General features: G+C 72.4%; 1 protein-coding gene across 3 annotated transcripts; it reads left to right on the top strand.

Annotated features, from left to right (window-relative positions):
- The first annotated feature begins 1,071 nt into the window (after positions 1-1,071).
- On the top strand, positions 1,072-26,131 carry GPSM1 (G protein signaling modulator 1). Of its 3 annotated transcripts, none has more exons than XM_054727504.1 (14): positions 1,072-1,097; positions 8,019-8,240; positions 9,283-9,418; positions 9,687-9,829; positions 10,499-10,622; positions 10,826-10,941; positions 11,682-11,837; positions 12,526-12,634; positions 13,692-13,815; positions 18,350-18,420; positions 18,778-18,957; positions 23,091-23,247; positions 23,571-23,779; positions 24,632-26,131. In XM_054727504.1, exons 2-14 carry the CDS (start codon positions 8,020-8,022, stop codon positions 24,836-24,838), a joined length of 1,953 nt encoding a protein of 650 aa, XP_054583479.1. In that variant the 5' UTR covers positions 1,072-1,097; position 8,019; the 3' UTR covers positions 24,839-26,131. The 3 variants fall into 3 exon arrangements, with proteins under 3 accessions (XP_054583479.1, XP_054583478.1, XP_054583480.1); XM_054727503.1 differs by lacking the exon at positions 1,072-1,097 and adding an exon at positions 2,059-2,158; XM_054727505.1 differs by lacking the exons at positions 1,072-1,097; positions 8,019-8,240; positions 9,283-9,418; ... (4 more) ...; positions 12,526-12,634; positions 13,692-13,815 and adding an exon at positions 17,451-17,490.
- The last annotated feature ends 699 nt before the right edge of the window (positions 26,132-26,830 follow it).

Raw genomic sequence — 26,830 nt, 5'->3', positions numbered from 1 at the left:
TGCGAGAAGACACATGGGGTGCCGTGGGCGGGGCGTCCGGTCCAGCTAGAGCTGCCAGCAGGGGCCCAGGGGCCGGGGCCATTGCGGGGCAGCATGGGCCAGCAGCTGGCATCCGAGCTCCTACTGTCGCCAGGCTCAGCGCCGCCCAGACCCCTGACCCTTCGCAGCCCCTGTCGGATGGGCTGTGGAGCCCTAGTTACAGGCGGCAGAACCGAGACTCAGAGAGGGAAGGCAACGTGTGCTGGTCACACAGCAGCGGGGACGGGTGGCCTGCGTCCTGCTCGGCCTGCCTCAGAGTCTGAGCCTCAGTCGGCTCATGCACAGCCCCCCGCCCCCCCGAGAGTCCCGGCTCTCCTAGCCCAGGGACCCCAGCGCCCTAGTCTCCCTGCTTCAAGGAAGGAAGAAAAAGCACCCTCTCCCTGCGGTGACAGCTCCAGGCCACCGAGCGCCCCCTCAGTCCGCCATTCGCGGCTCATCTCTACGGGGCCTTCTTGCCCAGGCCCCCGGCCACACGCAGGGTCCATGTAGGAGGCCGCCGCAGGGGCCTGGCCGAGGTGGGCCCGGGGCGGCCCCTGCCTTGCAAAGGGGCAGGCCTGGGGCTGTCACAGACCAGGGGGAGCCCCCCTCCGCTGTACCACCCACCCGCAGGGGCCAGTTGGCGGCAGCGGCCAAGGCCAAGGCCAGGAGCAAGGCCGTGCCCAGCTCCTGCGGTTATCGGGGGAGGGCGCGTGGGACAAGCCTGGGGCGCCGGCTCCGGGCACAGATGGTTCTCATTGCTGCCGCCTCTTCCTCAGAAAAACAAGCCAGCCCGCCAGGCCCCACTTTATCGTGGGTTCATTTCCACCCCCTCCCTCTCCCTCGGCCTGAGCCGGCGGCCGTGGCTGCGTCCTGCCCGCAGTCTGGCTGGGAGGCGGCGGCGTTTTTCTGACCTGGGGCCGCTCTCCCTCCGGGGAGGGGCTGGACGCTGCGGGGGTGGCGGGGAGTAGCCCACTTCCCGCTCCTGGACTTGTCTCCATCCCGCTTGGTCACAGCGACTCTCCAGGGTTTGGGGTCTCCTGGCGGCACCGGCAAGGTTGGCAACGAGGAGGGAGCAGGAGGTGAGACCCACATGTGCCCGCTGTGCCCAGGAGCTGCCCTGCCCCTGACTGGAGGGGAGGACGCCTGAGCGGGGCCGAGCCAGGGCCAGGGCGGGCGGCTGTGAGGCCGCATCTCACAGTCGGGCCTTCGGGGCCCCAGGAATTCCGAGCAGGAGGCGGCCCAGTGCCCACACCACCCGGCCCCCCAGCCAGGGCCCCCCCTGCATTCCCCCCGTGTCTCCCCAGGACCCCCAGCCAGGGCTCCCCCTGCATTACTCCCGAGTCTCCCCAGGACCCCACGGCAGGGAAGGCCGAGGGTGGGAGGGCTACGTGGCCACTGCAGGGCTCCAGTCTGGGTGGTGAGGAACCGCAGGGACGGGGCTGCCACAGCGTCCTGGCCAGGCCACACGGCCCCCCACACCCCTCCTCCTCCATCCCTCCTCCCAGACCCCAGTTCACACGGGGCGAGCGCTGCTGTTTGTGATCGGCACCCCCAGGTCTCTTTAAACCAGGCGGAGGGGCTCCCCCATGCCCACACTCCCCTGCCAGTTCAAAGGGGTGACACTGGGGGCTGGGCCGGAGGAGAGGGGCAGAGGATCACCAAGTGGGGGGGGGGGGTGCCAAACAAAGGCAGCGGGCCCTCCAGTAGCCCCACGTGGGGGCGGCAGGCAGGGGGTGGGGAGGCCAGCGGGGTTCCGCAGCAGGGCCCACGCCAGGCCCCAGCCCTGGATCCCCGGGTCGGGGCGCACCACCGCCCGCCCGGTGCCAGGCGCAGGAGGTCCCGCCCCGCCCCCGCCGCGCGCGGCCCCGCAGCCGCCCCTCCCCCACCGTCGGAGGGAGGAGGGACCGTGACATCACGGCCACGGCGGGAGGGGCGGTGCCCGCGCACATCACTTCCTCGGCGCCTCCGCCGGCGGGGCCCGCGGACGGACCGCGGGCGGCGGGCGGCGGACGGGGGACCGACGCTGCGCGGCGCGAGGAGGGGCGCGGGGCCCGGGCCTTCGGCGACCCCGGCCCATGGCCAGCCCGGCCCCGCCCGCCGCGGACGAGCTGCCCGGCGCGGCGCGGCGCCTCTACTCCAGGTGGGCCGGGCGGCGGGCGGCGGGCGCGGGACCGGCGGGGGCACGGCGACCCGAACAAAGGCGGCGGCGGGCGCGCAACGTGGCGGGGACGCGCCCTCCCTCCGGCGGCGGGGGCGGGGGAGCGGCGGAGGGAGCGCGGGAGCGAGGGGCGCCGGGGGTGGGTCGCTGGGGTGCGGGTGTCGGGGGTGCTGGGCCCCCCTCCGCCAGCGCGCCCGCCCGGGAGAGCTGGGGACCAGCACAGGCCTGCAGACGGGTGGGCAGGGCGGGCGGCTGCGATGGGGACCCCCACCCGGGACGTGGAAACCGGCAGCCTCTCCCCGCGGGGGGCCACCTGGCACAGCCGGATGGGGCGGGGGCTGCCAGCAACTTCCCGCCCCGCCCGGCATCACCCCCACTGCACCCCGGCCTGTGAGGGTGGCCCCTGCCCCCACCCGCCCGCCCCAGGCCCGGGTCTAGCGGATGCGCTGGGTTGAGGCTGCAGAGCCCGCCACCAGGTGGGTGTGTGCTGCTGCCTCGAAAGACACCTGCCTCCAGGCAGACGCATGGGCGATGGCACGGCCTGGGCCCTGGGCCCCATGCCCGGCAGGGATGGCAGGGTGGCCCTGCCCAGGGCTGCGTGCCTGGCTGGTGACTCCAGGCCTGTCCAGGGTGTGCCACAGGGTGATATGCCCTGGGCCGGGCTCTGGCGGGTACCAGACCCTCTGAGGGGGCTGGGCTCTGCCAACCTGTGCAGGTGTCCAGACCAGTGGGCAGGCTGCGTGCAGCGCAGGGCGGTCCGTGGTGGCAGCGCCCAGGGGCGGGCCTGGCTCCCTGCACCTTCCCCCGGCCCCCGACTTGAAGGACATTGTCACCCCAGCTCCCCGGCCGCCCCTAAGACCGGGCCTTCGGCTGTGGGGCCCTCAGGGGGCCTCGCCGGGCAGCCCAGCAGCAGCGAACCTCTGCCCGCGCCCCGTGTGCAGAGTGAGGGCGTGGACGGCAAAGGCCCTGCCGCCCCTCCCCACTCTGGTCTGGTCCGTGCTGCTGGCCAGAGACACAGCCCCCATTGTGTGGGCTCCGGGACCGAGTGCTGGGCCCCACACTGGGGGGGGGGGCGGGGGGCGTGCGTGTGGGTGGGTTTGCTGGCAGCTGATGCAGGAGGCCTCCCTGAAGGACCCCTCCAGGGCCCATGGGAGGGAGGGCTGTGCAGGCAGCATTTGCCCCAGGGTCGTGCTTGACGGAGAGGAGAGCGGGTGTTCGGTCCCGAAGAGCAGCAGGAGTTCATCTGGCTGCACCGGCTGTGTGTGCGTGTGTGTGTGTGTGTATGTGTGCGTGCGTGTGTGTGTGCGTGCGTGTGCGTGTGTGTGAGAGAGAGAAAGAGACAAATAGACAGACAGACAGGGGCTGGGGACCACGAACAGCTGAAGGCCCACAGCATCCTGGTCACCCCACGGCTTGACATGGGAGCTGGGGTGTGGGCTGGTGCCAGAGCGCAGTGGGGACACCAGACAGGACCCTGGGACGCGGGGAGAGGCCTGGACAGCCTGCAGCCTTGCGAACCCAGGCCGCGCCGAGCTGCCTGCAGGGCCCGCGAGCAGCCGCAGGGGCTTGGGGCCGGCGGGAGCCGGTGGGAGCCGGGCCAGGTGTGTGCAGCAGCTCCCGGGCGCGCTGGCAGCCTCACGCCTGCATGTCGGCGGTGGGGGGAGGAGGGGACGGGAGCCCACCGCGATACGGCGTCGGAGCAGGAAGGCTGGCCACCAGGGAGCCATAACCACTTCATCACCGGGACCAGAGGCAGCGCCCGGCCTCCTGGCCACTGCGGTCTGGCTGCTGGGAAAGCGCCTGGTCAGCCCCTCGCAAGGAGAGGTAGTGCGCAGACAGGCGTGGCGTGAGAGAGCAGACCCGCGGGGCTTGGGGCTGTGAGTCTGGCGGGGGAGCTAAGACCACAGCCCCGGGGACCAGAGAGCCCTGGCCGGCTGGGCCCCAGTCTCCTGTCCCGAGAGGGGGCGCCTCGGCAGCCCTCGGGGTGCACAGGCCTCGGGGAGGCCCCGGGAGCCTTTAGGGTGGGGGTCCGGCAGACACTCCGCCCAGTGCCCGCGGGCACCTCGCCAGGTGCGGGGCAGACACCCACAGGCCTGCAGAGGGGGTGTGGGGGCAGAGGCGCAGGGAGGGGCCTGGCCATGCTGGGCAGCCTCACAGGGGACCCGGGAGGGTGGCCTGCAGTGCATGTTGGGGGTGGAATCGGGGCCTGGGGGTGGTGTGAGCCTGCAGAGTTTGGGGGTTCAGCTCCTCGGCAGGGGCTGGGCACGGAGGAGGTGGTCTAGGCCCCGCCTCCTCGGCTGAGCTGTCCTGGGGGCAGATGGTGGCATGGGACGGAGACCTCAGGGCGGGGCGGGGGGTGCCCGGCCTGACACCCTTGGGAGCAGCGTCTGGTGTGGGCGGGTGGTCGGGGACCTGGTCCCCCACTCGGCATCCACTGCCCAGCTCCTTCCAGGGCTCTGCCCTCCGGACCCCACCCCCACGTGTGCAGGACTGCAGCCCCCCCTTATCCGTGGGCTCCCCCTCTGCGCAGGCCCCGGGTCTCCGTGTGGAACCCGCCTCGCCTCCCTGGTCCCTCGGTCCGAGTTGACCTCCCTCCCGCCCTGCGGTTCCCGGCTGCGCCGCCTTGGGGAACCCTCCCACCCCAGGGTCACCACTGAGAAGGCGCGGGCTGGCAGGAGGGGTGCCCACGAGGGGGGCAGAGGGAACCTCTGGGAGGGCCCAGGGGCTCCTGGGGGGACAGCACCTGGACGGCTGGGAGGGGAGGCCCCCGAGACACCCTGCCCCGCCCCCCATTCGGCTCCACGCGCTCCTCCCTCTGCTGGGGAGGTCCCATCACCCGCCTCCTCACTGGCCGCTGGCGCCGAGGGGCTGGCACAGTTCAGGAAAGGAGCTGGGGTGGGGGAAGTGCCTCCCTGGGACCTGGAGCTCCTCTTGGGGGGTCAGGGCAGGGAACCCTACAGCCCCAGAGGGTTGGGAGGCACCAGCAGGATGACCTGGACTCGGGGCTCCCATCTGTGGGCCCTGCTGCGTGCCGGGCCAGGCTCCAGGTGGGGGCGGGGTGAGGTATGGTCTGGCTGGGAGCGGGGCCTCCCCCGGAGGACGAGGTCGGGGTGGGGTGGGGTGGGGGCCCGGTGCAGACCCGCCCAGGAGGAATCCGAGCTGCCCTCCAGGTGGCCCGGGGCTTGCCCAGCTTGCAGGTCTCTGCCCTGCCCGGTCTTCACACGGAGGGCGGCGTGTGAGAGCAGGGGCTGGGGCCGGCGGCGGGCACACCCCACTGCCCCGTCTCCTTCCTCCCTCCATTCCTCTGGGCTCCGCGCACACCCCCCACCCGCCTGCCCACCGGCCGCCCTGCTGACTAATCTGATCCCGGCTCTGAGCTGCTTGATCCTCTCTCCGCCTCGGGCCTGGGAGCCCGGATGATCCGCCCGAGGACCTGGGGTCTCCTGTCGCGAGGCCGCCAGAGCCTTCAGCCCACCAGCCCGGGGTGGGGAGAGTCAGGGGAACCCCGGCTTCAGTGCAACCCCAGGACCAGGGCGGGGAGGGCTGACTGGCCGACAGGGCGGCCGGGAGCCCGCGAAGCCGGGAGCCGCGAGGCCGTGGCCGCGGAGGGCCAGCCTGTGGCCCCGAGCCTGGCCGACAGGGCGGCGTGCAGAGCGGTGCTGCCCGTGGGCCGGGGCTGTGGCTGCTCCTGCAAAAGAGGCCCAACCTGCAGAGGCCCAGGTGCGGCGGGCGCCTGGGGGCACCTGGTGCCGGCGGGGAGGTCAGCTGCCATCGGAGGTTTGGGGGTACGTGGAGGGGGGGCTTCCTCGCCCTGTACACCTGCCTGGCGCTTCTCCAGGTGACCTCCCTGCGTTGCTGGGGCCCATGTTAGACGCCCCCATCTGCATTCGCGATGACACCCCATCAGGATGACCCCCCCCTTGAGTTTGGGGCCCCTGGCTCCCAAGCCAGACACCTTGGCTCTGGGACAGGTGGGGGCGGCCAGGTGTGCCAGAGCAGCAGGGCCTGTTCCTGCCCGCAGTGCCCGGTTCAGAGCCCACGTCCCTCCACCGCCACTCAGGAGCGGGCAGGCCGCCCATCAGATGGCTGGGCAGGGACAAGCCGGCCTCATGGAGAGGCCCCAGGCGTGGCACCTCAGGGCTGCCCACGGGCGCCTGGGACGTGGCATCTGGCTGGCTGTCCCAGCGCACACCGCGAGGTGACTGCCCGGCATAGGGGGCGGGAGGGAGGCCCGACGCAGACCTGAGGTCCAGGCCGTGTCCCTGACCGCCGGCTCCGGCAGAGGTCACACGGGCTCTGCTTGAATCTCGGGGCCGGGGCGGGGGGCGGGGGGGGGGTCCCAGAGCCCAGGCCCTGTGATCACGGAGGGGAGGAGCCTGCTCTGACCCCGGGAGTCGCGCTGGGCGAGGGGCCTGCGAGGGTGGGGGCTTCCCCGGCAGAGAGCTGGGAGCCTGTGGGCGCAGGGCGCAGCCTCTGAGGGATCCCAGGCCCGGCCGGCCGTGGTGTTGGGTCGCTGGGAATGTGGAGGCGCCGTGGTCACGTGAGCAGGGGACGGGGCGCTGGTCAGCGTTTCCGAAGCGCCGGCCAGCAGCTGTGTTTATCTCTCAGGAGATGTGTTGGTTTTCCCCAAAAACTGCTCCCACAACACGGGGGGCCGAGGGCCTGGGGCGCACGGGCTGAGTGGGGCGCGTTTGGCTGCTCTGGATCCACGGGCTCCGAAACCTCAACACACAACGGAGCGAGACAGGACGGGACCGGGGTGGGGGGCGGGGGCTGGCCTGACCGTGTGGGAAACGCACCACGTTCCCAGGGTCTGGGGACAGGACCTCCTGGGCTCCCCGGCTGCCTGGGTGGCGCCGCCCTGAGCCCCGGCCCCTTCCCTCTGCCCGCGGGGCGTCCTCTAGCTGGGGCGGCAGTGTCCCCCGGGCCGGCCGGGTCAGGCCTTGAGCCTGGGACCCACGTGACCCATCGGGAGCCGCTGGGAGAGGCCGAGGCCCCGAGGGAGCGTGTCCGGCCCAGGCCGCACCGCAGGCAGGGCCACAGCCGGCCGATCCGCTACCCAACCCGGCTCCCCTGACGCCGGCCTTTGTCCTGAGGGCAGCGCAGTGAGCGGGGCCCCAGGGTTAGGCCTCTTGTCTGAAGCTCCTGCCCACCACCCAGGGGCGAGGTGCTGGCGGTCACCCAGGCCCTGGCCTTGGGGTGGGCGGTGTCCAGGGTTGGGCCCATCCTGGGACGTGGTGCTGTCCTTCCTCCCACAGCAGCACCGCGGGGTGGGGACGCACGGCGGCCGCGGTTCTCAGGCCCGTCCTGGCCAGCAGCCCGCAGAGCGCGTCTCAGCCAGGGGCCAGGGGCCGGGGGCCGGGGCAGGAAGGGGCCAGGGCTGACTCGGCCCAGGTGCAGCCCTGGCCCACGAGGACAGGCGGTGGGCATGGGTGGTGGCTGAGCCTCCAGCCCAGGTTGTGGGCTCGGGGAGGGGCTGGGCCCAGACCCTGCCTGTGTGGCCTCGGGCAGCTCGCTCACCCTCTCTGAGCCTCGGCCGCCATGCCTCTCGGGAAGATGGTGCGTGGCTCCTAGCCTCGGGCCCCTCTCCCAGGCGGGCGGCTGACACTGGGGGTCGCAGTGTTTGGGGCTCCTCCATCGCAGCCCGAGGTTCACAGACTCACGACGGCGGCCCAGGTGCCCCTGAGCCCTGGCAGGGAGGAGGCTCGGGCAGAGGTGAGCCGCACAGGGTGCCAACCTGGGCAGGGGCACACCCGCCCTAGCCCGGCTGCTGGCGTCTGTCCGGCGGGAGGGAGGTCTGGCGGGCGGGGCCGCGGGGCAGCGCTGACCCTCCTCTCCGCAGGATGGAGGCCTCGTGCCTGGAGCTGGCCCTGGAGGGCGAGCGGCTCTGCAAGGCCGGGGACTTCAAGGCGGGCGTGGCCTTCTTCGAGGCGGCCGTGCAGGTGGGCACCGAGGACCTGCGGACGCTGAGCGCCATCTACAGCCAGCTGGGCAACGCCTACTTCTACCTGAAGGAGTACGCCCGCGCCCTGGAGTACCACAGGCACGACCTGCTGCTGGCCCGGTGAGGCGCGGGGTGCAGGCGTGGGGTGCAGGGGTGCGGGCGTGGGGGTGCGGTGAGCCTCGGGGTGCAGGCGCAGGGGTGCAGGGGTGTGGGCGCGGGGGAGCAGTGAGCCTCGGGGTGTGGGCCCAGGGGTGTGGGCGCGGGGAAGCAGTGAGCCTCGGGGTGCAGGCGCAGGGGTGCAGGGGTGTGGGCGTGGGGGAGCAGTGAGTCTCGGGGTGCGGGCGTGGGGGGAGCGGTGAGTCTCGGGGTGCAGGCGTGGGGGGTGCAGGAGACCAGTGAGTCTCAGGGTGCAGGCGTGGGGGTGCAGGGGAGCAGTGAGCCTCGGGGTGTGGGCCCAGGGGTGTGGGTGCGGGGGCTCCAGCAGGATCTGCACGCCCTGCCCTCGGGGCCTGGCTGTCAATGCCAGGCGGGGTGGGGGGGGGGCGAGCTCTCAGGGTCCCCGGGGGCCTGGGAAGGGGCCAGGATCCAGGAAGTGCCCCCAGGAGGCCGTGTGTAAGCCGAGACACATGTGAGCATGTCTCTATGTCTATGGGTGAGAGCACGGGTGAGGCCCAGTGTCCCATGTGCACGAGCACACGTATGTGTCCGTGTGTCGGTGCCAGTCTCTGGGGCCGTGTGGAGAGGGGTGGCCACCCTCCCTGCCTCTGCTCTCCTCAGCCTCCAAGCCTTCGCCAGCCGCTCCCACCTCACACCCTCCCTCACGGGTCCCTGCCCCTCCTGCCCCTTCTTCAGGCTGCAGTGGCCACTCAGCCGCCTCAGCGCCAGACCCCCAGCAGGCAGTGGGCCCGCCCCCAGCCCCAGCCCCCGCCCGCCCCCGCTGGCAGGCGCGGTCAGACGCACTGCATGTCAGAATGTTAGTTCTCACTTCGAGGGCCCCCCCCTCCCGCCTCGATCCGGGGTCCTCCCTGAGCCCCGGCAGCTGCAGGCGATGCAGGGGCCTCCCCAGACCTGCCCAGCGGAAGGGTCACCCTGAGGTGTGCACCCGCCCTCCCCCACCCTTGCCAAGACGCCCTGCCGAGCCGGCCCTCCTCCCGCCCTCCAGGACCATCGGCGACCGCATGGGGGAGGCCAAGGCCAGCGGGAACCTGGGCAACACGCTCAAGGTCCTGGGGCGCTTTGACGAGGCTGCTGTCTGCTGCCAGCGGCACCTGGACATCGCCCAGGAGCAGGGCGACAAGGTGGCGGTCAGCCAGCGCCCCCCCCCCCGTCCTGTCCCGTCCCTCCCCCCCGTCCTGTCCCGTCCCTCCCCCCCATCCTGTCCCGTCCCTCCCCCCCCGCCCCCCCCCGCCACCTCAGCATGTGGGCCTGGGGATGCCCCCCCAAGTCCTTGCCTTTGGAGCCCTGGGAACAGCCTGGAGGGGCACCCCGTTCTGCGTGCATGCCATGGGGCGACATCTCCACCCAGACGTGGCTTCGGGGCCACCCCAACCTCGGTGCCGCCCGCAGATCGGAGAGGCGAGGGCGCTGTACAACATGGGGAACGTGTACCACGCCAAAGGCAAGCAGCTGTCCTGGAGCGCCGCGCAGGACCCCGGGCACCTGCCCCCCGACGTCCGCGAGACGCTGCGCAGGGCCTCCGAGTTCTACGAGTGAGTGGGGGCGGGGCCCCTGATCACACACACGGCCTGGGCCCTGCCTGCCCGCGTGGCCAGGGGCTTGGCAGCAGCCCCAGGCACAGCGCCCCCCCTTCCCCGAGGCCCCCGACAGTGGCAGCCGGGCTGGCCTTCCCCCTCCCCCACCCCGCCCCCCTCCTGCACCTGCCCTCGGGTCGGCAGGCATGGCCTGGCCAGGCTGGCATCCGCCTGCACACAGAAGGGTCACGGGTCCGATTCCCGGTCAAGGGCACACGCCTGGGTTGCAGGTTCTGGGCCTGTGCAGGAGGCAGCCAATGGATGTCTCTCACGTCGCTGTTTCTCTTCCTCCCTTCCCGCTCTCCCTCTGTCCTTTCCGAGCGCGCTCTCTAAAAATCAATGGGAAAAATACCCTCGGATGAGGATTACCAAAAACACCCCAAACGTTTGGCTGGAGACAGGGCCGGGGCGTCGGCCGAGCCCTGGGCGTGGAGAACGCTTCCCATTAGAACAGGGTTAGATCTGGGCACCAGTCGGGGACGGGGGAGCCCCGGCCCGAGCCTCCAAGCTCGGACAGCAACGAGGGGACCAGAGCTAAAGGGACCGCTCCGCGGCCTCTGCCTGGGGGACGGCACAGGGCCCTGCTTCCTCGCCGGGAGGGGCCGGCTCTGACGGACTCGCCCCCAGGAGGAACCTGTCCCTGGTGAAGGAGCTGGGCGACCGGGCGGCCCAGGGCAGGGCCTATGGCAACCTGGGCAACACCCACTACCTGCTGGGGAGCTTCGTGGAGGCCACGACCTTCCACAAGGAGGTGAGTGGCAGCGGCGGGGCGGGTGGCGGCGGGGCGGGCGGCGGCGGAGCGGCCTGACACCCCCCAGCCTGTGCCTGGGCTTGGTGCTGGCTCCGGGCTGCCCCTCTGGACGCAGACAGGGGCGGGCCACCGCGGGCAGGAGGCGGCACTGCTGTCGGCTCGGTCCCGGCTGCTCGGTGACCACCGGCTGCGGTCGCCCTCAGCGCCTGGCCATCGCGAAGGAATTTGGAGACAAGGCCGCCGAGCGGAGGGCCTACAGCAACCTGGGGAACGCCCACATCTTCCTGGGGCGCTTCGACGTGGCTGCCGAGTACTACAAGTAGGCACCCGCAGCCGGGAGGGCCCAGGCGGCTCCCCGGGGCCAGGTGGGGTCCCCGGCCACCCCAGAAGGGCTGGCTGGCAGCCGTGGGCCAGGGCTGCCGGGGCTTGGTGAGCGCCGGCAGAGGCGCCGCGTGCCGGGCACAGTGGCCCTGGCTGAGGGCCTCCCGGTGCCGGTTACTGGGGGACCCGGAGCCGGTACGGCCATGCCCACATGGACTCGGGACGCTTCGGACCGTTGGCTCCTGGGGGCCCTGACTGGGGCCAGGACACTCGCTGGGCGTCGGGCTCCTGGTCAGAGGGCTGCACAGCGGCCCCGGGCAGAGGCCGGACCACACGCACTGGGTGCTGTGTGGAGCCTGACGCCCAGGTCAGGACCCTCACCATGTGCTGTGTCCCCGGGAACCCCGTGGGAGGCCGAGGCTTGGGAGGATGGGGCAACTGGCCAGTGTGGGCAGAGCCTGGGGGGGTGCCACGTCCTGACCGAGGCGGGCAGCACGGTGGCCACCTGATGGGGGGGACCAGCCAGGCCTCGGGGGGGTGGGCTGCTCACCCCATTGCCCACCGTCCACCCTCAGACAGGAGTGGGGGGCTGCGCAGGGCCCTGCCCCGGGGAGGGGGTACTGGAGCCTCCTCGGGGGTGACCCTGCCCCGGGGAGGGGGTACTGGAGCCTCCTCGGGGGTGACCCTGCCCCGGGGAGGGGGTACTGGAGCCTCCTCGGGGGTGACCCTGCCCCGCAGGAAGACGCTGCAGCTGTCCCGGCAGCTGAAGGACCAGGCGGTGGAGGCGCAGGCCTGCTACAGTCTGGGCAACACCTACACGCTGCTGCAGGACTACGAGCGCGCCGCCGAGTACCACCTGCGCCACCTGCTCATCGCCCAGGAGCTGGCCGACAGGTGCCCACGGGGGCGGGGGGGGGGCGTCGCCGCCCGGAGGGCTCCCGGCAGGCCTGCTCTGCCTCCGACCACCCAGGACCCTGAGCAGACGACACACAGGGACTCTGGCTCAGCCGGCCGGAGGGGTGCACCTAGCCCCCCGCTCATCGAGCCTTTAGGGGCCCCCCCCCCGCCCCCCGTATCTACATAAGCAGTCTCCGTGGAGAGGCAGACAGGCCGAAGGTTCCTAAACGCACAGCCGTGCACACCCGTCTGGGGTGGGTGGTGGCGGGACGGGGGCTCAGGCCACAGGCCACGGGCTCCCGCGGGTGGGGGAGAGGAGGGGCCCCTGGCACTGTCCTTGGGGGGAGAAGTTTGGAGCCCGGTGGTCACGGGTCGCACGCACGGCCACCGAATCGCCTCTAGGACGGGGCCGCCGTCCCCAAGGGTGGAGGGAGCCTGAGGGGTGAGAGCCTTGCCGGCCACTAGGGGGCGAACAGACCACGCTGGGAACCCTGGTAGCGGAGCAAGTCCAGCCCCCCCACCCCACTCCTTGTGGCTGCCCCCCCTGCCCCCACCCCCGTCCTCCCCACTCCTGTCAGGCTGGGCCTGGCCACCTGGACGCGGGGGCCTGGAGGCCGGGCAGGTGGGAGGCTGGCAGGCCTGGGGCGGGGCGTGCAGATGTGGACTCAGCTTCCCTCCCTGGCAGAGTGGGCGAGGGCCGGGCGTGCTGGAGTCTGGGGAACGCCTACGTGTCCATGGGGAGCCCGGCGCAGGCCCTCACCTTCGCCAAGAAGCACCTGGAGATCTCCCAGGAGGTGAGCCAGGCCGCCCCCCCTCCCACCACTGCCCCAGCCACTGCCCCTGCCGGCGCCGCCCCGCTGCCCAGCCCACTGCCCGCTGGCCCGGTGCCTTGTGCGCTCCCGGCCCCCCCTGGCCGTCCCCGTGTCCGCTCCGGTCCATCGCCGCGTGCTGCCCAGGGGCTGGACTCCCCCCTCTCCTGAGGCCTGAGGCCAGGACCCATCGTCTGCTGCAGCCAGGAGTGGGGTGGGGCCGGGGGCCTGGGTTCCACCCCTGGAGCCTGTGTGCCCCGGGGGCAGGCACGCACCAGGCCCTCTGTCCCCGGCGGAACCACCGACGCCTGTGCCCAAGGCCCTGGTGGCAACGACCTGCCCGAGGCTGCCCCGCAGGGTCCTCCCGGGAACCGGCCAGCCCATCGCCACCCGGGGAGGGTGGGCAGGGCCCCTCCTGTGGTCAGGGCAGCCCCTGGCTGGGAGCCACAGGGGGTCTCGGTGACCTCTGGTTCCCTGGCCCCTGGCCGACCTCCCCTGACCTCACCCCTTCCTGCTCCTTGCCCCCCTTCAGAGCAGGGCCATGCCACCTCCCTCCGGCACGCCCCCAGCGCCTGCCAGACCCCACAGCCCTGTGTCCAGGGGCAGGTGGGGCCCACAGGCCAGGGGGAGCTGGAGGGAGCAGGAGCGCTCGGGGCTGGGGAGGGCCTGGGCAGAGAGCCCTCCCCCGGGGCCGCCCTGTCCATCTGGGCACAGGCCCTGGCGCTCCTGCGGAAGCCCGCCCGCCCGCCCGCCCGCCCTCTGCACCCAGGTTCTCCCGGGAGCCTCTGTCCGAGCGGGAGCCGGGGAGGAGCCCGGAGCCTGGCAGGCACCTGGGGGTGCAGCCTGGCCGAGCAGGCGAGGCCCATGGAGGGTGCCGAGAAGGAGGGCCCCCCGGGGCACGGGGCCTGGCAGCGTGAGGGAGGTGGCCGGGTGTGTGAGGCCCACCCAGGGACAGACCCCCACCTCTGGGGCAGGTGCGGCCTGGTCTCCTTGGGGACCACGGGGGGCCTGCCTGCCCACTGACCTGCCCCGTTGGCCACAGATTGGGGACCGAAACGGGGAGCTGACGGCCCGCATGAACGTGGCGCAGCTGCAGCTGGCGCTGGGCCGGCTGAGCAGCCCGGCGGCCGCAGAGAAGCCCGACCTGGCCGGCTACGAGGCTCAGGGTGAGTTCCCGGCTGGGCTGGGGAGTCGTGCCCGCAGGCAGGCCTCGGCGGGGAGGAGGGCCGTGCCAGGAGGGCTGCCTGGGAGGGCCTGGCTCCTGCAGGGCCGGGCCGGGCGGGTCCCACAGAGGTGGGCTCTGACCTCAAACAGGGGAAGGGCCCCCGGAGGTGGGGAGCCCCTGGGCCTGGGGGTGTCAGCATTGGAGCCCGGCTCCGAGCCCACGGTGGCCCCGTCTCCCCAGGGCAGGGAGATTGGAGATGGGACAGAATTAGGCATTCAAGGGCTGGGAACAGCATGGGAAGGGGGGCCCCAATACGGGTATCAGGGCCCCTTCTTCATGGTTTCTGGGCAGCAAGAGCCTGTGGTCACCCCCTTCCCCCCCCCCCCCCCCCGCCAGTGGCACCTCGGCCGGCAGGAAGGGGAGGGGAGGGCCCCCTGCTTCGACCTTGCAGCCCCCCCTCCCCCCACTGAGTCAGCAGACGGGCACCGGGCAGTAATCGTCCGGCCACTGTAATGACCTCATCGCTCACGGGCTGCTGGTCCCCGAGCAGGTCAGCCATGTGCGCGCAGGACAGACCGTTCCCTGCAGAGCAAACAGATGAAGGAGGCGGGGGTGGGGGAGGGTGGCGGCCGTGGGTGCTGGGCGGCTCCAGGCCGCGGGGTAGCTGCCCCTCCCCACCCCACGGGTCTTGCGTGTTCGTGGAGTCTGGCCACCGCCTCTGGATGGCGAAGTTCCCAGGGGCACCCCCTGCCCCCTCACCTGGGCTGCTGAGAACCAGGCCCGGAGTCGGTGCTGCTGGGGGTGGGTCCCAGGGTTTCTGACAGTGGCCTGTCCTAGGAGGTGGGGGTACACGTCACCCCCAACTCAGATTGCTGAAGACTGAAGGGAGGGAGCAGAGGCTTCTGGGACCCTCGGCCTGCCCGTTTTGGGGGTGCTGTGGTCGAAGGAGATGAGATGGAGTGTGTCCCCCGGGAAGTACCAGGCCAGGGTTTTCTGAGGATGGGCAGCTCTGGCAGCCCCTGGCCCGGGGGGGCCCCCCTCTGGGAACTCGCAGGAGGTGGGGGCAGGGCTGGGCTGCGCCTGGAAAGGCCCCATCCTCCCGGGGGAAGGGGGGCCGGGGTGGGTGAGCAGCCCGCTGTGCGGAACAAGGCGGCTTCTGTCCTCCCCGCGCCAGCTCCTCTGCTGCGCCCGCCCGAGCCGGACCCTCCCCGGCCAGGCCCCCAGCAGCCCCCCCACAGGCTGGCGGCCAGGGGAGCCAGCAGGCCCTGGGAACAGGCCATCCTGGGAGGCGGGGGCCCTGCAGCCTGCCCAGGCCGGAGGGGGCGGGTCTGGGGGCCGCAGCCTGGAGGCTCCGGCTCTGGGATGGCCTGCCGGCCACTGGAGGCGGGCGGGCGCCCTGAGTGTGGGCCGGCCTGGAGGAGACCCCGCTCAGGTGAGCCCCATTCATTCCCTCACTGCCCCCCCCCACACACACACCCCGTGCCTCCCTTGGGGGGTGGGGCAGTCGCCTATCCAGAGTCTGTCAGTCGGGGTGGGGGTGGGGGTGGAGGGGAACGGGGAGCACCTCGGAGGGCAGGGGCGCTCCAGTGGGGAAGGAGGCGCTGGGCTGGGCCCAGGGGGTGCGGGGGAATTCCGGGGGGCGGGAGCAGAGCACGGGGCGTGGCCTGCGGGCGAGCGTGGTTTGTGGCGGTGTCTGGCCGGCAGAAGCCAGGCCTTGGCTTGCTTCCTCGTCTTGATGGAAACGGCCCTCCTGCAGCTGGAGGACCCGAGCCTCTCGGTTCGGCCCCCACCCCCCGCGAGTCTGTGTGGGTGGGCGCCGCCCTGCCACTGTGTCTGGGCCCCAGAGCCCAGGTGTCCTGGGTGCCCGCCTGCCCTTCCCGGCAAGGGCACCTGGCGGTGGGCGTGCTGGGCGAGGGCCCCGGGACACCCCGACGCGGCTGCTCGGTCGGTGCGGAGCGGAGGGAGCCAGTCGGCCTGCCCGCTCTGTGGGTCCCCACGGGCCGGGCTGACCCGGTCCCACAGGCTTGCACTGCTCTGCGGCTCCTCCTCCTCCGGTCCCTGCTCCAGGAGCCCCCAGGACGGGCTGGCCTCCTGGTCAGGGCTCACATCTGCATCGAGGGGCGGAGACGCACACGGCGGACTGTCCGAGGGCTGTTTAGACTGTGGGCTCTGGTCCCAGCTCTGCCGTGTCCTGGCTGGCTAAGTGTCTGGACCCAGCTGTGCCTCAGTGTCCCCATCTGGGAAGTGGGCCATGGCCATCCTGGGAACGGCGCCTGGCGGGAGTGAGGGCCCAGCTGCCCGGTGCGGGCACGCCTGCGGCCTGACTTCCCGTCCTGCCCCTGTGCCCCTCCCCACGCTGTGAGCTTGTCCAGGCGGCGCCCTCCCTCGGCCCAGCCGGTGTCCTGAAGGCACGCGGGGGCCCACACTCAGGCGCTCAGCTACTCGCCACATCCTGGTTAAGCACCCACTACACACCAAGCCCTGTGGGAGCTCTAGGGGCACCCCAGCGGCCAAAACAGGCAAGGATGGCGATCAATCCCGTGCTTCGGAGGAAGGAATCACAGGGGACAGCTGGGGGTGTGTGGGGGGGGTGGGTGGACAGCGGGTGGCTTCACGGAGGCTGTGTCTCAGTCGGCGCTGGCTGTGCGACGAAACCGCGGACCGGGCGGCTTAAACAATTTCTTTCTCACCGTCTGGAGGCTGGGGGTCCACGCTCCGGTGAGGGCTCCCCGGCTTGCAGAGGGGAAGTGTGGGGTGCAGGAGAGAGCGAGCTGTCTGGTCCCTTCTCCTAAGGGCACCAACCCCAGCGCGGGGCCCCACCCTCATGACCTCAGCCACCCACATCACCTGCCAAGGCCCACGTCCCAGCCATCACATCGGGCTTTGGGCGTCCACGTACGACACAGACATGCAGCCCTTAACAGTGACATCCGAGCAAAGACAAGGAGAGGGGGAGTGAGCCCTGAGCAGAAATGGAGGACCCGCGTCCGGGCACGGGGAGCAGCGTGTAGGGGCCCCGCAGGAGCGAGCCTGGCCCGAGGGAGGGAGAGCGGGGCTGTGTCTGGGGCAGATAAGCGAGAAGAGGGGAGGGGAGGGGGGAGGGAGGCAGGGCTGACAGGGAGGAACGAGAGCTAACGGGACCTAAGTGCCCCAGCTCTGCGTGGAGAAGGGATTTGGGCGCAAGGCTGGGGGGGTGGGTGGGTGGGGGGGTAGGCGGGGCGGGGGGAAGGCGGGTTGGGGGGGTAGGCGGGGGGGGGGGCGGCGGGCATGGGACTCCTTCCCGGTGAGGCGGGAAGGGGTCGGCTGGGACAGGATGTCGGGGTGGCTGGTGGGCAGACATGATCACCAGGGAGGGAGGGAGGGAGGGACGGCTGGGGAAGTTTCCAGGCCTCGCCCTCAGGTGGGAGGGGCGGGCGGGGAGCGAGCCGGCGGTGCCCGGCCTGAATGCCCCCAGTCAGCCGAGTGTGGGTGCCGGACGGGCAGGCGGAGGACCGGGGCTCCCTCCACACAGAGGACGCATTTAGCTGGGCCGAGGCCGCCGCCGCGCTGGCCACGGGGACCCGCCCGGAGCTGGACGCTGCGTGTCGGGGGCGGTGCCGCCGCTGCCGGGGCCAAGGACGCGGAGGGCCAGGACGGGCCAGAGCGGCCGAGTGGGGCCCGGGGCCCAGCAGACAAGGTGGGAACCCGCGTGGGGCCCTTAGGGTGTCGGGGGCCGAGCGAGGCCCCTCCAGGCCCGGCGGGCGATGGAGCAGGGTCCTCGCCGGCCGGCCGTGCGGAGCAGGGGCCTGTGCAGCGGTGCGTCCGGCCCTGCGGCCCCTCGGCCCTGGGACCGAGGTGTCCCTCCTCCCCATCGACCCAGATGGCAGAGGGCGGGCAGTGCCCCCAGTGCCATGGGGTTGGGGGTGAGGCCTCTTCCTCATGGGCTGGACGAGCGGGGCCCTGACCGCGCCCTGGGCCCGCGTCCCTCAGCCTCACGACGGGGCCGGGCTGCCCGCTCCAGGGCGCTCGGGGCAGGGAGGGCAGCAGCGGGGCCACTGTGTTCCCGCCGAGGCCGGCTCATTTCCCGCCTCTGGAGAGCGGGACGGGGTGTGGCTCCCTCAGACCTGGGGGCCGGGCAGGGAGAGGGCCCCGCCGCCCAGCCAGCCCTCCAGCCCTCTGGGCCCCGGTTCCCATGAAGCCCTGGACACTCGGTGGCTCCGTCCCTCGGGACCGTCCGGGCAGGAGGTGTGGCCAGGGCCGAGGGCGCCCGGCTGTGGCCTGGGGCCGTGGGGCCCACGTGTGGCCTGGGCGGCCGGGGAGTGGGCGGGAGAGAGCGGGGTCCAGAGCTTGGGAACGGGCCCTTACGGGGGACACGACAGACGCGACCCGGGCCCTGCAGGGCGCACCCCGCCTCCACACCACACGGGCCACGCACACGCTGCCTTCGCCTCCCCGTGGGGCGGGAGTGGCGAGCTCGGCCCGGGGTGCCGCCCCCCAGCCTCCGCTCCCAGCGCCCTGGAGGCCGGGGCCCGCGGGCTGACGCCGCTGTTTGGCAGGGGCCAGGCCCAAGAGGACGCAGCGGCTGAGCGCGGAGACCTGGGACCTGCTGCGGCTGCCCCTGGAGCGGGTGAGCGGGCGGCTGGGGACACGGCGGGGCCGGGAGGCCGTCCGCCAGCGCAGCGCGTGGGCCGCGGGCTAACGAGGCTGCTGCCTGTCTGCTGAGCTGCCACCTCTGCCCGCGTCATCCCTGCCCGGGAGACAGACGTGCCATCTGCCCGTCGGTCTGAGAGGCCCCAGGCCTGTAGTGCCACCGCCCACTTCCCTCCCTCCCTCCATCAGGGCCCTGCCCGCCGTAACCCCGGGGCACGAGCACGCGTCCTCACCCCACGGGCCCCTCTGCCCTGCCCAGCCGCGTCCCCAGCCCCCCATTAGGGTCTTGGGGTGCGGGTGGCCCACCCACGCCTGGCCTCTCGCCCCTCCCCAGGAGCAGAATGGAGACAGCCACCACTCCGGGGACTGGCGGGGGCCGGGCAGGGACCTGCTCCCCCTCCCCATGAGGAGCAGGAAGTACCAGGAGGGGCCCGACGCGGCTGAGAGGAGGCCCCAGGAGGGCGGCCACTCCCCGCTGGACAGCGCCGAAGTCCGGGTGCAGATGCCACGCACGGTAGGCAGCTTCTCGGCTCAGCAGGGAGCCCGGGGGCCTCACCGCCCACCAGGACAGCAGACGGGGGCAGAGGTCACGGCCCGGGCTGCCCGGGACCTGCCGGCAGCGCAGGGACAGTGGAGCTGTCAGCCGCACCCAGCCGGGCCGGCCCCGCGGACAGAGCCGCAGTGCCCAGCGAGGGCAGGGCAGCCCACCCGGGGACGGGCAGCCACGGCAGGTGTCCCGCTGTGCCCTGCAGCCCCTCCAGGCTCACGGGAGCAGGTCAGGGTTCAGAGGTCAGCCTGGACCCCCCTCACCCCGTTCCAAGCCTCCGGAATCTGTAAACACAGTTTCCTCCGAGCTCACCGCCGTCCCCGCCTGTGGGTGTCGGCGCGGATTCTCCACGCGGGTGGCTGTTCGGGGTGGGGTGTCTCTGTTGACCCCATTTGACCCCAGCGCTGCTGAACCGGCCAGGGCCTGTGTCCATGGAGCTGAGGAGGGGATCCCTGCACAGGAGGGGGCGCCGGTCACCCGGTGAATGGGCCGTGGTGTTGGGGACGGGGCAGAGCAGGGCCTCGCCCCGCAGGAGGGCTGTGCGGTCTGAGCGGCCTGGGGACCGGGCATGGGGAACAGGGCTGGGCAGGCCCAGGCGGCCCAGCCAGGGGCGGACCCCCAACGCCCCGGCCCTGGGAGCCACGCGGCTGTGGGGGTGGGTGACGCCCGGCCTTGCCTGTGGCCCCAGCCCCAAGCTTCCCACCCCGTGCTTCCCAGGCGACAGCACTGCCTGCACCCCCTGTTGTCATGTGACCCGGGCTGAGTGAGGCCGGGGCAGAGCCCAAACCCCAACGCCCTCGCGTCTCCCCCACAGCAGAGAACAAAGGGGCCTTGTCGTTCTGGCCCCCGCACGCCTCGCCCGCGTCCGCCCCCCGCACGCCTCACCCGCGTCCGCCCCCCCCCTGCACGCCTCACCCGCACGCCTCGCCCGCGTCCGCCCCCCGCACGCCTCACCCGCGTCCGCTCCCACACGGCAGCTGGTTTGGACGTTTTCACGGAAAGGCAGCCGGGGCAGCCGGTGCGCCCCCCTCCAGGGCCAAGGGTCTCGCCTCCGGCCAGAGGTGGGCCCAGGCCGCGGGGTCCAGGCGGTCCCCGTCCAGCCAGGCCAATGGGCCCCGGCCCACATCAGTCAGCCCCGCCCACACTGCTCCCTGGCACCCCGGTAGCTGCCGCCTGGGACCCCTTCTTCTGAACAGACAACAGCCGACACTCGGGCCTGTCCTGTCAAGCTCATTACAGAAACCCCGAGAGGGGAAACTGAGGCAGAGGGCAGGGGTGTCAGGCCAGGACCGGTGGCGCTGGGGCTCCAAGGCCTGGTCAGCCCGCACCTGAGGCTCGGCCCCGTGAGAACAGCGGGCCTTGGGGTGCCGGTGTTGTGGGGGGGACTCCTCTGGCAGTGCTGAGCCTGGCCCCCGCTGGAGGCCCGGACCCGGTGGCAGGGTGAGCCCCCTGCCTGCCAGGCGCCTGACCCAGCTCCCGGGACAGGAGGCAGCCTCGGAGGGCTGGGCCTGGGCTGCGCTTGCTGTGGAAGGAACAGGGCAGGGAGGGCCAGGAGGAGGCCCCGGGGGCCCCGATCCTGTCCGCACTCCTGCCGGCTCACAGCCACTGCCAGGTGCTCCTTGGTGAGCCCCGGGCTGGCCGCGCGGGACAAGGACAGGCCTCCCGAGCCAGCCAGAGGCCAGGCCCCCGCGGCCCCCGGGCGGGAAGGGGACGTGGGGTGGACAGTTTGAACCAGGGAGGCCCTGCGGCCAAGGGCACTGGCCTGGGGGCTGGGCAGAGGCCAGGGGCTGCTGGGTGGGGCGGGGGCCGTGGGGGGTGTCCGGCTACACGGCCGGTGCTGAGGGTGACCGAGCCCCAAGGTGGGAAGGCCCTGTGACCAGCTCCCCGTCGGGCTGCAGCAGCCCTGGCCCCGCCATCGGCTGGAGAAAGTGGTGGTGTCTCCGGGGCTGACCCAGCCAGGGAAGGACGCGGGGCCGGGGTGGGAGTGGGTCCCATCCCCCAGGCCCTCCGGGGTGACCACCCCGGCCCCGCCAGAAGGCTCAGTGCTGTGCTCAGGGAAACCCATTTCCGAGTGTTTACGGAGCGCCTGTGAGTGCGTGTGCGTGTGCGTGTGCGTGTGCGTGTGTGTGTGAGTGCGTGTGTGTGTGTGTGTGTGTGTGTGTGTGTATGTATGAGAGAGAGAGAGAGAGAGAGAGAGAGAGAGAGGGAGCTTAGGCGCTGGTGGGCGGGGATGGGGAGGGGCCCCACCAGGTCCTATTTAAGCATGTAGCTCACAGGGCCCCGAGTCTCAGCGGCAAGGTGGCACGGGCAGTGCGGGCAGGGGAGTGAGTGGCACGGGCACCTGGCGTCCTGCCCTGGCTCCACGTGGCCAGCACCTGGCCCAGCACCTGGTGGACGCAGCGAGCTCCGGACGCGGTGTGAGTGTGGGGCCCTGACAGGGGGAGGGGGAGCCTCCTGGTCCGGGTGAAGCTGGACCCCAGCAGAGCTATGGGGGGGCGGGTGGCAGGTGGGCGTGCAGTCAGCCCTGGGCCATGGCGTCCCCCCGAGGGGCTGGCTGGGCAGGCTGGGGGGGCAGCCAGGCCAGGGGCGGGGCCTGTGCTCCCAGTGAGGCCTGGACTGGGTTCTAGCAGGAGGGGCTGGGCTGAGACCTGAGGGGCTCTGAGACCCGGTGGATGGAGCCCGAATTTGGGGCAAAGGAGAGGTCGGAGCATGGGGTAGCCTCCGGTCCCCTCTCGGCTGGGAGCCCGGTGGTGGCCTGAGCGAGGGTGGGGGGCCTCCCAGCTGTCCAGACCCTCCTGTGTGCGCTCTGGTCTCGGGCCCACACCCCCCACGTCACACGGGAAGCACCAGCCCTTCCCACGTGGCCCCGGCCCCAGAGGGTGGGGGCGCCCGGCCCCGGCCCCGGCGGCGATGGCCTGCGGAGGCCTCGGGACAAACCCCCTCCTTCAGGCGCGTCCCCTGAGTGTCAGTCCGGGGGAGGCTGGAGAGCGTTGGGGTCACACCTGTCCCGGGAGGGGCCTGGCTCCCTTCGCCTGGCTGTGTGGGGTGCTGCTGTGCTCACCCCCCTCCTGGCTGAGCCCGGGGTTCCTCAGCCCAAAACAGCCGGGAGCAGAGCCCACGACCTACCGGGGAGGCGGCCGGCAGCCCACACGGTGCCTCGGCCGCGCTCCGCCTGGAGGTCCCGGTGCGGCCTCCCCAAGGGCGGCCCCGGCCAGGGCCCTCCTGCCGGCTGTCCCCTCCCGCCCTCCCGGCTGTGAGGTTGGGGCCGCAGGAGAGCAGAGACCTGGGGGGGCCTTGGCTCTGGGCCTGCCCGGGGGTTGGGGTGGGGGGTGGGGAGGAGGACCCGCCTGGGTCTCTGACCTCCGAGCTGCCACCTCCCCACGGCGGGAGGCCAGTCTGGGCGGCTCCGCGCTGCTGTGTGACCTGGGGGGGGGGGGGGGGGCGCGAGCTCTGCCTCAGTCTCCCCCGTGAGGTGGTGGTGTCTGCATGCCCAGCTCGGGGTGAGCCGGAGGCCACAGCTGAGAGATGGACGGTGGACTGGGCAGGGGAGGTGATGGGGTGCTGTTTTGCACAAGTGTCATCTGTCGGCCCTCAGGCCCGGGACCAGGCCTGGGGGGGACTGGGGGGTTGGGCCTGCTCTGGCTCTGCCCTCTGGGGAGGCCCCACAGACCCCACCTTCCTGTGGATGTGTAAACCAAGGCCCAAGGTCACCCTGCCAGGAGGGACCCCGCCAGGCCCAGTGATCCCGTATCTTGTCCCTTCCCTCCAAGGACCCCTCTCCCCTACCCTGACCCCGCCGGTGGGACTTGCCTGGGCCCAGCTGGGTCACCCTGGGGTCAGGCTGCACGGATGGCGTCTCCCGGAGCCCGGGAGGTCCAGCTGCAAACCCAGAGGCGGGGCAAGGTCATGGCCGAGGATGCCGCGGGCTGGACAGGGGCGGTGCTGGGAGTCCTGCCCCGGCCCAGGCCCAGCAGCCCGCGGGTCGTGTTCGGGGTCTGGGAGTCCCGCCCCGGCCCAGGCCCAGCAGCCCGCGGGTCGTGTTCGGGGTCTGCGAGGGGCCGCCTTTGTGTCCGGTGCTGACTGCCCCCCTCCCCCCCCAGAGCCTCCCTCGGGTCCCGTCCTCGGACGAGGAGTGCTTCTTTGACCTGCTGAGCAAGTTCCAGAGCAGCCGCATGGACGACCAGCGCTGCCCCCTGGAGGAGGGCCAGCCCGGGGCCGCCGAGGCCATGGCCGCCCCCGCCCTGGAGGAGAGGATGGGTGAGCACCGGGGCTCCCTGACGGTGAAGGTGCAGAGCCCCCGGCTCCGGGGGCGGGCGAGGGCGGCGCAGCCAGCTGCAAAGTGCCCCCGTCACAGCTCCCGCCCCCGCCGCGCCCAGAGCTGCCTCCTGGGGACGCGTCATCCCGCCCTCCCTCCAGGCTGGTGTCTGGGGGTGGGGTGGGGAGGCTCCCCTCCTGTCGCTCCCCGGAGGCAGGGGTGGGGGCCCCCCGCAGGGGCAGCTGGGCCCCAGGAGTGCGGTGGGCTGGGCTGGGCTGGCACCTCGGGGCTGACCTCCCGGCCGCCCTGGCCCCTGTCCCCGCAGCCCAGCCCCCGCTCACAGCCTCCCCGCAGACCGAGGAGCTCTTCGACCTCATCGCCAGCTCGCAGAGCCGCCGGCTGGACGACCAGCGGGCCAGCCTGGGCCGCCTCCCGGGGCTGCGCGTCACCCACAACAACCTGGGCCACCTGCGCGGCGACAGGGACCCCCCGGCGCCGGGGGACGAGTTCTTCAACATGCTCATCAAGTGCCAGGTAGGTGCTGCGGGGGGGGGGGGGGCCGGCCCCAGGCCCCCAGGGGCTCTGCCCTCCTCTTAGGCCGGGTTTGGGGGAGCCCTGGGGGGGATGACAGGGCGGCTCAGCAGGTGTCACACCCTTCTGAGGCCATCCCCGATGTCCTCCGTTCGGCGGTGCATACATAGCTGGGGGGTCCCCAGGTCCCCAAGGCGGTGGCTTCGGGGATCCCTCCAGCCTTCCACTCTGGACGGAGAAAAGCCACGGGCCAGGTGGCACCCGGAGTGGGGAGGTCGGGCGGGTCTCACGGCCCGGGGCCAGGCCATCACAGGGTCCAGGGCCAGGAGAGCCCCGGGCGGGCGGGAGGGTGGGGGCGGGGCACGCGGTGCCGGGCAGAGCGGGCAGTTTGCAGACGTGACGCTCGTTCCACAGACAGGAAAGCACAGGCCTCGGCGAGCCTGGGGAGCCCCCCGAGCCCCCCGTCCACATGCACGCAGGCTCCTGGCCCTTCTGCTCCAGACCCTGCAGAGAAGCCCACGCGCCTGCTCGGCCCCCTCGGCCCCCTCGGCCCCCAGCACCAGCCCGGCCCGAGGCCCCTGAGGAGCTCCCCCCCTCGGGCTCCGGGGCTGCGGCCTCCCGCCCTGGCCCAGGGACTCCTGACCGCACACTGTCAGGGTGCTCTCGGGGGCCCCGGGCAGCTCCACCTCTCACCTGGCTCACCCCACACCCGCAGCCATTCCCCGAGGCGGCCTCGCCCCTCCTGGCCTGGCCTGGCCGCAGCCCTTGCCCTGGGGTTGTCCACGGGGCCTCTGCTGGGCCGGCCCTCCGAGGCCTGGAGGGCAAGGCCCCCGACCGTGTGTCTGTTCTGCCCAGTCCTCCAGAATCGACGACCAGCGCTGCCCGCCGCCCGACGGGCTGCCCCGCGGGCCCACCATGCCCGACGAGGACTTCTTCAGCCTCATCCAGAGGGTGCAGGCCAAGCGCATGGACGAGCAGCGGGTGGACCTCGCCGGGAGCCCGGAGCAGGAGGTGGGCGGGCCCCCCGAGCCTCGGCAACAGTGCCAGCCTGGCACCAGCTAAGGCCTCGAACCCACAGCCAGGCCCCCCCTCCTCCTGGATGCCCCGGGAGCGGCTCTGTCGTCCAGGAGGCCCACAGCCTCTGAGGAGCTGATCCTGCCAAGGCCGTGGCTGAAGGCAGGCTGGGCTCCCCGCCCTTCCCACTGAGCCGGACACTGGGCACCGCCCCCTCCGAGTGTCCCTCCCCAGGGCGGCAGGCTCGGCCAGGCTGCCTGCGGGGGGAGGCCTTCTCTGTCCTGGGCCCACCCCCCGTGGTACACAGCTCCCCGCAGGCCTGCCCGGCCAGCCCTCCCTCGCCCCGGCCCCGGCCCCGGCCCCTGCCCCGTGGGCCTGCAGCATGGCGGCCCCAGACCGGTGCTGTCCAGGCCTGGGCCTCTCCCTGCCCCACCGCTGTCCTGCGGCCAAATGTGAAAACCCTGCTGCCGCCCCACCCCCAAAGGCTCTGTGCAGCCTCCTCGGGGGCCGCCAGCAACATGGACGTCTGTCCCCCCAGAGCTGGTCCCAGCCCCGGCCTCACCCCCAGGAGGGCCCCTCCCTGCCTCCTACCCAGGCTGCGGCGGGGGACAGGACGCACACAGCGGAGGCAGCTCACCTGCTCCCACGGCCCCTGGCCCTGAGCCCCAGCCCCACGCAGCCCTGAGCAGGCAGCCCGAGAGGAAGGAGGGGGTGAGCGTCCCCTTTCCTCAGCTCCGAGCTCTGGAGCCCGGCCGTGGATGGGGCCTGGCTCTGCGGGGACCGGGGCCGGCCAAGCCTGCACCTGCCCATGCAGGACGGGCAATGGCCTTGAGCCTGCCACACCACGGCCATGGGGTGGCAGCGGGTCAGCAAAGCTGGGAGGCTCAGCTCCGCCCTCCCCCACCAGCTAGGGCTACATCGTCCCTGCCTCCTCCGTATGTGGAGGGGGGTCTGCCCCTCCCTGTACCCAAGTTGGCCACGGGATGGGCAGGAGACAGCCCTCACCCACACCCGTTCCTGGGCCCACTTGCAGGCCCCCCTCCACCCCCACCCCCACCCCCACCCCCAGGCCTGGGGTTGATTCTCTGCCCCAAGACACAGGACGGCACCTCCTCTTCCAGGTCCTGCTCTCAGTGCCCAGCCCTGGGCCCTGGGTGGAGGGGAGGATGCAGTGAGGGGTGTGGGGACCCGAGGGCGGGGCTGGCAGGTGCGGGTCGCCGTCCGGTACTTGAATGTACGTGCGTATTTATTGCCCTCACGTGTCTGCCACGCTGTCCCAGGCCCTTTCCAAACCAAGGGTACATCGTTTTTGTTTTTCCGGAGAAATAAAGTCGGCCAAGCGAATGCCGTCCGTGTGGATGTTAGGCGGGGGGCGGGGTAAGCTCGCCGGCGGGCAGAGGCCCCAGGTCCTCAAGTGCCCCCCCACCTGGGTGCCTACTCCAGCCCCACCCTCACCCCTCGGCCTGGCCCTGCCCCGGGCAGTCGCTGTCCTAACTGGACTCACACTCCAGGATGCACTTGCCTTTCGGGTCTCAAGTCCCCACCCAGGACCGGAGGGGCCACCTAGACCCAGGGGGGTGGGAGAGGGGGGTGCAGTGGGCCTGTGACATCACCACCCCGCCCCCGACCCTGATGGACGGCCTGTGAAGGTGCAGCTGAGAGAGCAGCCTGCGGACGATGCCCCACAGATACAGACACCCCAAAACAGCAGCCGTCATAAGGCACTGTCCTCAGGAGGGTCTGGGCACCGGGTGGGGGCAGGGGAGGCCCCCCTCTCCTCACTCCCATGACCCACTGCTCCATCCACACCCCACACTGACCACAGGGGCCGGGACCCCGCAGAGGGGCAGGGACAGCAGCTCCTGCGATGGAGCAGGCCCCCCCCCCCCCCCCCCCCAGTTCTCCATGCCCCGGGGACCCTGCGGCCCGAACGCTCCGGAGGTAACACTGGGCGCTGGGCCCCTTCTCGGCAGCTGCAGGAAGTGTGTGGTGCTGTCTAGCCCTCCTCAATGTCCCGACCCATGACTCCCTCTCCGGCCG

The sequence above is a fragment of the Eptesicus fuscus genome, chromosome 15 (assembly GCF_027574615.1).
Source record: "Eptesicus fuscus isolate TK198812 chromosome 15, DD_ASM_mEF_20220401, whole genome shotgun sequence".
Taxonomy (NCBI): Eukaryota; Metazoa; Chordata; class Mammalia; order Chiroptera; family Vespertilionidae; genus Eptesicus; species Eptesicus fuscus.
Note: the sequence above shows the minus strand (reverse complement) of the source record. Positions and strands in the feature narration are given on the sequence as shown.